This window comes from Camelina sativa, chromosome 2 (genome assembly GCF_030686135.1).
Source record: "Camelina sativa cultivar CO46 ecotype springtype chromosome 2, ASM3068613v1".
Classification (NCBI taxonomy): Eukaryota; Viridiplantae; Streptophyta; class Magnoliopsida; order Brassicales; family Brassicaceae; genus Camelina; species Camelina sativa.
The window spans coordinates 14500760-14512713 of record NC_141881.1 but is presented as its reverse complement, the minus strand read 5'-3'; the positions used below and the strand labels follow the sequence as shown (position 1 = coordinate 14512713).

Here is an 11954-nt window from a genome sequence, read left to right as displayed (position 1 = left end):
GTTGTGAGTCTCTCAGTCTCACCCACCACTGTTTTGCGGATGACATTCTAGTCTTCACGTATGGGCGTTTGAGCTTTGTTGCAGAAACTTTGGTCGTGTTTGAACAGTTTGCTGCAGCCTCTGGTCTTAAAATCAGCTTAGAGAAGTCTACTCTTTTCATGGTTGGTTCCACGCCTCAACAACAACAAGATATCCTTCAACACTTTCCCTTTGCGGCTGGTTCTCTTCCTGTCCGCTATTTTGGTCTCCCTCTTCTTACTAGGTCGATGACCAGATCCGATTACTTGCCTCTTCTTGAACGTATTCACCAACGCATCACCTCTTGGACGGGTCATTTCCTTTCCTTTGCGGGTCGGCTCCTGCTCATCAAATATGTGCTCTCTATCCTTAGCAATTTCTCGCTCTCTGCTTTTTGCTTGCCAAAGAAGTGTTTGCAGGAGATAGATGGTCTGTTCTCGGCTTTCTTGTGGTCTGGTCCGGATCTTAACTCGAAAAAAGCAAAGGTTTCCTGGGTTGATGTGTGTAAGCCTACGGCTGAAGGAGGGTTGGGGCTTCGCAGTCTACAAGATACGAACACGGTTAGAATCCTCAAAGTTACTTGGTGTCTTCTCTCTGCACGTTCCTCTCTGTGGGTCCGTTGGATTCGTACCAACCTGCTCCATTCTGAATCTTTCTGGTCTGTTAGTGCTACTAGTGTGAGTGGTTCATGGATGTGGAGGAAAATATTGAAATATCGCAACTTAGCCATGTCTTTCTACAAAGTGGAGGTCACCTCTGGGCTTGATACCTCCTTTTGGTTTGATAACTGGAGCTCCATCGGGCAATTGTTTGCTTTGTTTGGGGCTTGCGGTTGCTTGATATGGGGATCTCCAAGCAGAATACAGTGGCGGAGGCACTTACCCTGCATCGCAGACATCGGCATCGGACAGAGCTCTTGATTCAGCTCGAGGATGAGCTTCAGTCTCTCCGCCCGCTGTTGCAACCCATTGGCTGTGATCAGCCATTATGGCAACACAAGAATGGTTCCTAGAAGTCCACTTTTCTACATCTCACACCTGGCACCAGGTTCTTCAACACTACCCACCTGCTTGGTCTAGAGAAGTTTGGTTTACTCACTCTACCCCAAAGTACTCCTTTGTTACTTTGCTCGCTTTTCAGAACAGACTCTCGATAGGTGATAAATTAGTCCAATGGAATGCTAATGCCAATGGTGCATGTGTTCTCTGCCACGGTCATCAGGAAAGTCGCAACCATCTCTTCTCAACCTGCTCTTACTCCTCTCAAGTATGGTATTCCCTGACTCGTACTCTGCTGGGGACTAAGTACACCGCATTTTGGGATCAGTTAGCCTCTCTGCTTCTAGACACCTCCTTCCAGATTCTGCTACACAGTATTTGGCTTGAACGAAACGCTATACGACATGATGAAGCTCCAACTCCACCCTCCACTATCTTCCGTTTCATTGACAAAAGTGTTCGTAACAGGCTGCTCACCTTGACGACGGTTCCCGGTTATGAGAATGGTCTTCAGCTCTGGTTTCAATCTCACCCCTCTAATATGTTGTTTATCCGTTTTCTTTGATCTTCTTTTTTAAATTCAGATACAATGTCGCATTAAGTTGTACAACAGTCTTCTTTTGGTGAATATAATTTAACATTCATACAAAAAAAATGAAGCATTTTTAATAAAAACAAATAGGATTAGAGATTATTACAATGAAATGCCAATGAAATACCAGCTCAATCCCCGAGACCAGCTCTTAGTAAGGGCCCTTTTAAGGACCCTTCTCTTAAAATCTCACACTTGATTGATTCTCGGACACGTTCATGGCGGATGGATGTGCTCTCGGACCACTTTGATCCTGGCGATGTTGCATTGATAGGTGCACTGCCCTTAGGAAGCTGCCCCAAGGATGATACTCTTGGTTGGCATTTTACGAAAAATGGGAGGTATACTGTTAAGTCTGGCTATCATGTGGCCCGTTTGACGAAAACAGGGCCTTTTAAGGCGGTTGGGGTCGGACCAGAGATTACTTCTCTTCTGGCTAGTGTTTGGAAGGTGCGTTGCCCACCAAAACTGCACCATTTTATGTGGCAGGTTTTGTCAGGGTGTATCCCGGTTTCACGAAATTTGCGGAAACGTGGCATTTCCTGTGATTTGTCCTGCTCACGTTGTGGTGCAGAGGAGGAGACAGTAAATCATGTCTTGTTCCTTTGTCCCCCGGCACGTCAGGTGTGGGCATTATCCCAGGTACCGGTCGGTTCACAGTGTTTTCCGGTGGAGTCAGTTTATGCAAATATGGATAATTTATTGGACCCCAATAGCCCGGGCTCTCATGTGTCCGCTTTCCCGTGGATTTTGTGGTTTTTATGGAAGGCGCGTAATGCAAAGGTTTTCGAAAATATTACAGAACGCCCAGAGGAAACGGTCCGGATAGCTGAAGGTGAGGCTGTATCCTGGCATAAGGCTCAGGAGGGAGGTGAAGATGGGGTTAACTCTGACCAACCTACGGTAGCCGAATCCTGCCCACAGCGGCCCAACGGCTCTCTACCTTTGTTCTTTACAGGTTACCGATGTTTTGTGGATGGTTCTTGGAAATCCAATGATCGGTTCGCAGGAGCAGGGTGGTTCTGTATCCAGTCCCATGACCCAAGGCCAGGAAGGGGTGCTACTAATTTCCGGCGAAGTCTTTCCCCCTTACACGCTGAAGTGGAAGCTTTCATTTGGGCAATGCGCTGCATGATCGGACACGATTACCGTGATGTGGCTTTCTACTCGGACTGCGCTGACTTGGTGAAGATGGTGTCTTCACCGCACGACTGGCCGGCTTTCTCGACTTACCTACATGACATAAGGACGGACAGGGAGGAGTTCTCTTCCTTTTCCTTATCTTATATTTCCAGAGATGCAAATTCAAAAGCGGATCTTCTTGCACGCTATGCGCGCACTTCTCCGCAAAGTGTTCTGTATGTAAACAAGTTCCCTACGCATTGGCTCGTTTGAGCTAATCTATTGTTGTCAAAAAAAAAAAAAAAAAAAAAAAAAAAAAAAAAAAAACAGAATAAGGATATGTATAACTAGGAGCTATACATATATTATATGTGATAAGTTTAGCCAAAAAAATCGGAGCCAAACGGACTGATATTTAAGTGTATTATCCGTATCCAAACATATATACTCTAATAATTGAGGTTTGCGTATAAAATAAAACTGAAAAACAAAATTAAGGAAAAAAAAATTAATTTCTACTGAACACAAAAATAAGAACTACCATCTACACTATTAACAATGACAAGAGAATCCCCTAATCGGCGCCAAGAATTATAATGTGATTTTGTAAAGGTAACCATATATGGATACAATTTTATTTTATGAATCTATCATAATCTTTAAATTAAAAAAACAATAATTACTTTATATTCCGCATATTTAGTACTTACCATAACAATAACAACTATAATGATATGTAATTCCTTAAATCTTTCATATCATATACTGCGGTTTTAAAAATCTAATCATATATAAAACCATTGAAATATTAATCACAAAGTCAAAATTCCAAAATTTAAAGATTGTATATCAAGATTGTATGCATATCAAGATTGTATCATAATCCATATATACTTCGAATAACTTTATGAGATTCCTATTTTTGCTAAATCTATTAACTATTAATACGTCAATATCTAAAGTTTGAAATTTAAAATTTAGAAACTCTCCAAAGTAGTTATATTCAAATCATCGTAAATTTAAGAATTTACAAAATATTTTTGCTAAAAATTTTATTCAAAAATATATAGTTTCATTTGAATATATAGAAAATTAGGTGAATGAATTTCAAAGAATATTTTGAAACCGACAAACCTATCCTATAAATATATTCATCGTGTGAATTAGTGATCTATATCACTCTTAAATTCACAAAAAAACTATTACATATATGTCCAGAACCAAAATGTACTCACAATAGAGATTTAATATAAAAAATGAAGCACCATCAACCAGCAGTAAAGTCGTCAAACATTTTAATACGTCTTCACACGGTACAATAAAGATACTTCATATGTAGAAACAATACACTCCAAAGTTAGGAGAATTCTTTCTAAATTGTTCTTGATGATGAAACTGTAAGTCTCTATATATGATAAATTTTGTAATCAATTGTATCTTTCTAATAACTTACTAACATTATATGTTTTTATGTTGTTTGTTTACAGAGAACAAAAATGAATTTTGAAGTGAATAAGACAATTGAGTACAGCTTATGAAGGTTACGGCTCGGATTGGTAACGGCCGTTACGTGTGGCTGTAAAGACTTTAACTTTAAAACTTTAGTTGTAGAAAATTTGGCTGTAGATGCTTTGACTGTAGAAACTTTAACTGTTAAAATTTGATTGGTAACAAACATTTTAAAACTGAAGTTGTTACTTTTATTATTAAAATATATTAAAATGATGATATTAATGATGATGATGAAAATAAAAATAATTATTACTGAAATGAATCTTGAGAAAAAATAAGAATAATTAATGTGTAAAAATAATATATGTAAAATTTATATATAAACTTTTGGAGTGCTTTAAAGTATAATGGGGAGAGAAAAAAATAAAGTTTTATATTTTTTTATTTTTAAAATCTGGTTTTGACGCTTTAAAAAATCTGAGAAAATAAAGAAGAAAAAAATATAAGTAACTTACAAAACTTTTAAGAAAATAAAAGTAAATGATGGTTAAGGCTTTAATTTTTTTCAAATTCTTAAAAGTCTTGTACCAGTCAAGGCTTACAATTATTCAATATCTTACGAACCAACAAAAGAATTTTTATTTTTTCTTCATTATTCTTGTGATTTTAATTAGTTTTTGTTCTTTTTGTTTAGTTTATAACTCATCCATCATCATTGTTTTTTTCCTTTTGTAGAGTTCATGGAACAAACTTTTCTATTTTGCTCTATCAAAAATTATAATGGGTTGTAAATTTTATATACTAATCGTGTGGGTCATGTAACTTAATTAGCGTCTATGGTAAATCCTCTAAACATACAGATGAACAAAAAAACGTTTAATATATCAAATATGGGTACTTTCTTGAATCATTAGACTGTTTTTTTTTTTTTTTTTTTGGCATCATTTGTGATTAGGAATGATTGCTCAATCTTTTGGTAAAAACACTCCTTATTATAACTTAATCATGTCATATGATATGTGTTTAGATCGGTTTCTCTTTTACGTGTAATATGTATGATATAAATTTATGTATATAGCAATCACAACTGTGGTAACGATATCTGAGATCTTGAAGAACAATCGAGTGATGGACTCGCATCAGAAAAGAGTTTGAAGAACAATCGAGTGATTGACTCGCATCAGAAAAGAGTAAGTCAATTACTCAATTCTCTTTCTTAATTACCATCAATCTTTATGTAAACAATAATCTTTTTCTTTTAAATTAAGAATTTGTTTCCTCTTTGGTGCTAACATCAAAGAGGAAACGCAAGAGGTGTTAACATCAACCGTGGCAACGAAAATTAAACCAACGGAAGGATGGTTTAATAGGTAAACACAATTTTTGTTATTTTAACATGAGGTTTCATTAACTGCATACTTTTACTGACATTCTTTTGGGTTTGAAATTGTTGCAGATTAAGATAATGGTTGAAAATTAAATCATACAAGTGACACCAAAGACCAACGACAAGACTCTGGAGAAGGAAGCTAATGAGGCCGCCTCGAAAGCACAAAGAGTTGTTTCCACCGAGGTCTAAGATGCAGCCGATTCCTAGAGACCGATGCCAATGAAGAAGAAAAACAATTTCTCTTTACTCTGTTTGTTTTTTTTTTTTGACATATCAAACATAATCCTCTTAAATATGAAAGTAATTGTTTGTTTAACTAAAAATAGAATTCTTCACTTTTGCAGCATTTAGTAAGAGCAAGATTATTGCACATACTCGACCAAGGGTGAGAACAAAAAATAAAATAAAAAAATGACAAAAAGAAGCAGAGAGAAGAAAGTAGTGTCTCTGCCCAGATACATATAGACACTGGATCTGCCACATATTTTCATATGATTGGTTGTATAAATTAAAAAATAATAAAATAATTTAATTTAATTAAAATATTATTAATTATTTTTCTTGACACACAAGTGGAGGTATGTGCAATAAGTATGCTCTAAGTGTGTGTTTTGAATCTCTTACATATTCCCATATCATTTTTTTTGGAGGAAACATATTTTCTTATCTATTGGACTAAAATATACAATCTCAAATAAATAAATCTATACTATTACAAGTGAAGCATTTTTAACTATGTAGGCTTAAATTACAAAAAGGCATTTTGGTCAATACAAAAGAAAAATCGCACAATTATTACGAGGTAATTCCTATTAATGTGGGTTTGTCACGCTATACAATTTAGATCGTCGAGTTTAGGAATTTTAATCATTATGGCAGATTTTATCCAATTTGATAGATAATTTTGAGAATAATAGAGAAAATTTGTATAATGTCCACTAATTTGTAAAAATTAAATATCCAAACAAAAAGTTCATGAAATACGAGTATCCCATCTAAATCTTCTACCTATTTCTTTATATATTGGACTAAAATATACAATCTCAAATGAATAAAGTATTATTAAAATTATGGTTATGAAATAGAATAAACATGATATATATGGGACGTGACGGGTTTTTTCTATCGAGATATAAACATTATATTTTCATTTAACTTTTTTATTGTAGCTGTCTATACTTTTCATCTAAAAAAACATATATGATCATTTTTTCGTCTAAAAAACAAAACCATTTTATATTATAAATTTTACTAATATTTGTTAAAAATATGTTTATAAACAATACCCCGCATATACGTAATATATTGCAAACCTGATAAGAACCTTGAAATTAATCCCGCACGAATGTACGGGTCTGAATCTAGTATCATTATATGAAACATTACAATTAATAGTTTTATTCATAGATTTTTTACCCTAAAAGATGGCCGAAACAAACAAGATTAACGATAACCAACCATCATTTTGTGATATGTGCCTATTGAACCCAAACAAGATTTAACAATCTAGAAAGTTGAACATGCATATTTCTTTCAGTTTTATTACACATTAAATGTTACATCAAGAGTTAAAAAATTCACATTCACAATATTTTGTAAAAAAGAACATAGAGTACACTGTATACAGTGGTACTTATTTCTTTAAGCTTATTGTTAAATCTGATTCCAAATACGGAGCCCCTATTTAAATAAAGAAAAAGGTTTAGGCTTTGAAGGACTTATTCTAACAAGTGCCAAAATAACACCAGTGCTCAAAAAGAAAGTGTTAACTTTTTTGGCAAAAATAATATATAACACGTTCAATCTGCAGTATAATAAATCAAGCTTTTCACGACTCACTCAAATTAATGATGGTTACTCATCTGATCTATATCATTCCAACGCCACGCCTTCGTTTTCTACGAAACTAAACAACTTAAAGAGCAAGTGGTTCCAATTTTTTATAATTAAATAGGAAAAAAAGCTGTATCTTAATTTATAGGGTACTAGGATTTATCCGTGGTACACCACGGATATATTTCTTTTATTTTTTTGTTTGTTTTATAAATCAATAACCCCGTGCATTCTGAAAAAAATAATTCAAATATTTATAACAAATAGATCAAAATTTAAGTTATATTTATGTGTTAGTTTTGTTTAGTGTAAGATTATATAATTGTATTTGACTGTTAATTATAAGATTTAACCCACAGTTTACCGCAAAATAATTTGTTCTCTACATTATCATAAATTACTCAATTTAATATATCTAATATTCTAATATTGATAATGTTAGCAAAATAATGAAATGATAAATTATCTGTGTAACACCAAACTAATGATAATTAAATTTATATTCATATTGATCCAAATCAACGCACAATATAAATTCATTATGTGTTATTTTAACTTTTAATTGTAAATATTCACTATATATTAAAATAACTCAAATATAAAATAATATATATCTGGAAATATTTGTTTGGTTACAAAAATCCTAAAACAATTTTTAAAATATATATCCGTTTATAAAAATTCAAATCACATCATATGCTAAAAAAATCTAAAATTTAATTAATTTTATGTATTAAATAGTAATTCAAATAATTAAATAAAAGTGAAAGGAGAATTCTATTTTAATATAACATATTGCTTTAAATTAGGTAGATAGATTTTAGGAAATTAATATTATCAAATAAGGAAATGATTGTGTTTGGTTGTAAGAATTGTAGAGAATTTAGTTGGGACTTGTTTGGATACAAAGATAAGAGAGGATTGCACAAAAATGTACTTCAAAAATGTTAAGATAGATACAGTATACTATATATATATATTATTAAAGTACATTTTGGGTTATATCCTTTAAGTTATAATAATTTATAAAGTTAATCCCTAAACTTTCACGAAATAACAATAACTAAATATTATTTTAAAGATTACAATATATTTTAAAATAGGAATATCTCATATATTTAATCAAAAACTTATATTTGGTATGTTATTTCTCTAAAAAACTAAAATGGAAAACAAAATAAACTTAACATTTATTATCAACGATTAAAAACAAATTTTAGTCTAAATAAAGTTTGGTTATGGAAGAATTTTAATTGCATATAGTGGAAAACAAATAAAATTGATTTTTCCACAATCAATTTTTTACCAATTATAAAGATTGTGTTTTGATTGCAATCATATAATTTCTCTAATAACAAGAAATCTCAAAGATTCAAATCTTATGTATTTAAAATAATTAGATCATAAATTTCGATGTATCATTTAAACTTGACAATCAAGATATTATATATTCTTTATTTTCTAATCAAAGTAACCTAGGTAGCCGACTTCAAGCACTATAAATAATCCGTTGTATACCCAATATGATACCATCATCGTTGTTTACCCTTTTTTTTCGTAGACATATATCAATTTTTTTAATTAATATATTCTTTTCCAGTGTGTTCTTCGTGTTTGCTAAGTTAACATTTCTTTCATCCTTTCATTTGTAATTATTCTTCTATATATTAAATCTCACATAAATAAATTTATAGCTACTACGTATTTTGTGTAGGATTTCAAGTTAAGAGAAGCCTAAGCAATAAGTCTAAACCGGGGAAGCCTGCAAAAGAGATTTATATAAGTAATTGGAGTACTATAGACCACATGCATGTAACCTTGGGGACAGGAATAACCATACATGGTATGGGAGTATGTGACAAGGTAACCTTCTCACCTCGGAGTTCAGTGGCTGAGTACCTTGGGGCGATTGTAGAGTTAACTGGCAAAAGAACTAGATGTCTTTTATCCACAATGGCAAGATGGTATCCTTAAGAGGAGAATCTGACATCTTCATTTCTAAGTTGTCTTTAAAGTCACTGTCCACTGGTTATACTCTTCATAAGAAAGGAATGGACATGGAACTATATAACCACCAGTTGATTCAATCCGAGACTCCACAACTTAATGAAGGAATCCAAGCTGTATTAACGGAGTTTGATAGCGTGTTTGATGTCCCTACTGAACTACCACCATTGAGGGGAAGAGAACACTCAATTGTATTGTTACCTGAACACAAAACGATAAGTGTGAGACCCTATAGGTATCCACACGCACAAAAAGAGGTTATGGAGAAGATGGTAAAAGATATGCTGGAATCTGGGATCATAAGACCAAGCCACAACCCTTTTTCAAGTCCTGTAGTGCTGGTTAAAAAGAAGGATAAGAGCTGGAGATTTTGTGTTGATTATAGAGCTCTTAACAGAGTAACAGTCCCGGATAAATTTCCAATACCCATGATAGATCAGCTCTTGGATGAACTGAATGGTGCCGTCGTGTTCACTAAGCTAGACCTCAGGTCAGGTTATCATCAGATTAGAATGAAGGAGAATGATGTGGAAAAACAGCCTTTAGAACTCATGATGGCCACTATAAAGTCTTAGTAATGCCTTTTGGATTGACAAATGCCCCAACGACATTTCAAGCCTTAATGAATGAGATATTCAGGCCTTTCTTAAGGAAGTTCATTCTGGTGTTTTTTGATGATATATTAGTGTATAGCACTAACCTGGAGCAACATGCAGAACACTTGAGTGTCGTAATGAAGATCTTGGAGAAGCATCAGTTGTTCGCAAGCAAGAAGAAATGCTCTTTCGGACAGAAACAGATTGAATACTTAAAGGCTATGGCATGTTAGCAAGACCACTAACTGATCTGCTGAAGAAGGACAGTTTTGATTAGAGTTTTGATGCTCAGCTAGCCTTCGATAATCTGAAGAAAGCAATGCCTACCACCCCTGTATTAGCCTTACCAGATATTGACAAAGTCTTTACAGTAGAAGCAGATGCATCAGGTTATGGCTTAGGAGCAGTACTAATGCAGGATAAACGACCGATAGCCTATTTCAATCACGGTCTCTCACCTAAAGAACAGCTTAAGCCAGTTTATGAAAGAGAACTCATGGCAATCGTCCTCTCTATTCAAAAATGGAAACATTACTTAATGGGTAGAAAGTTTGTGGTTCACACTGATCAAAAGAGTCTTAAATTCTTGCTGGAACAAAGAGAAGTGACAATGGACTATCAGAAATGGTTGATTAAGCTGCTTCACTATGATTTTGAAATATTGTATAAACCTGGAGTTGATAATAAAGCGGCAGATGGCCTTTCTCGGATGGTTCAGCCTCAAGGATCTCTGTCTTCCCACTTGCTGATGGCACTTACAGTTCCAACAGTGTTACAATTGCAGGACATCTATGAGGAAATTGAGAAGGATAAAGGAATTCAAGACTTGATCTTAGAATACCAGAATGATCCGAACAAGAAACCTGAGTATGAGATCAGAGAAGGAAGATTGTGGTTTAAAAACATATTGGTTTTACCCAAATCTTTGAAGTTTGTGAAGTTGATTATGGAGGAGTACCATGGAAGTTTACGAGGTGGTCATTCAGGTGACTTAAAAACAATGAAGAGGATACAACAATCCTTTCATTGGGAAGGTTTTATGAAGGACGTAAAGAAGTTTGTAGCTGAATGTGATGTGTGTCAACGCCACAAATACTCGACTCTATCGCCAGCAGGTCTGCTTCAGCCTCTGCCACTACCTCAACAGATTTGGGAGGACATATCTCTGGACTTTATAGAAGGATTACCAACATCGAAAGGAAAAAATGTTATCTTAGTGGTGGTTGACAGGCTTAGTAAGTATAGCCACTTTATTGGTCTCAAACACCCGTTTACAGCTCTGGAGGTGGCTAACAAGTTTGTTTCTGAAATCGTAAAGCATCATGGGTATCCTGCATCTATTGTTTCTGATCGTGGCAGCACATTTCTTAGTGCCTTCTGGAAGGAGTGTTTTTGACTATCAGGTACTAAATTGAAGTATAGTACAGCCTTTCATCCGCAAACTGACGAGCAGACAGAAGTTTTGAACAGATGTTTGGAGACTTATTTGAGATGTTTAGCGTCTTCACATCCAAAAACATGGCATCAGTACCTCGCATGGGCAGAACTCTGGTACAATTCTACTTATCACACGGCTCTGCAAACTACTCCTTTTAAAGTAGTGTATGGTAGAGACCCCCCAGCTATACTAAGTGTGAGAACTGAAAACGAGCTTCTCCTTCCGAAGTGATTTGAATGTGGAGGAGCTTATCGCCGTTAAATAGTTCCGAACTGAATTGAGAGAGTTTTTGAGAATTTGAATTTGTATTGCTGCTTTTGGAAAAAATATTCGATCCCTTACAAGTGATACCCCCCTTACATATTTATACCGACCAATTTATTACCCAATTAATGCATAATTAATAGGACACGATTTGCGCAGTCTAATTAATCCTCTTGAATGCGGGAATCTTTGACCGGGCCCGAGCTACGAGCTGACCAACACGAAGCATCTCCACGTTCTCTTC

The 11954-nt window shown here is 34.4% G+C and overlaps 1 protein-coding gene across 1 annotated transcript; it reads left to right on the top strand.

The window, feature by feature from the left end:
• Positions 1 to 1005: 1005 nt before the first annotated feature.
• On the top strand, positions 1006 to 1581 carry LOC147948606 (uncharacterized). The gene has a single exon (XM_087467849.1). The coding sequence runs from the start codon at positions 1006 to 1008 to the stop codon at positions 1579 to 1581; it is 576 nt and encodes a 191-aa protein (XP_087323975.1).
• The last annotated feature ends 10373 nt before the right edge of the window (positions 1582 to 11954 follow it).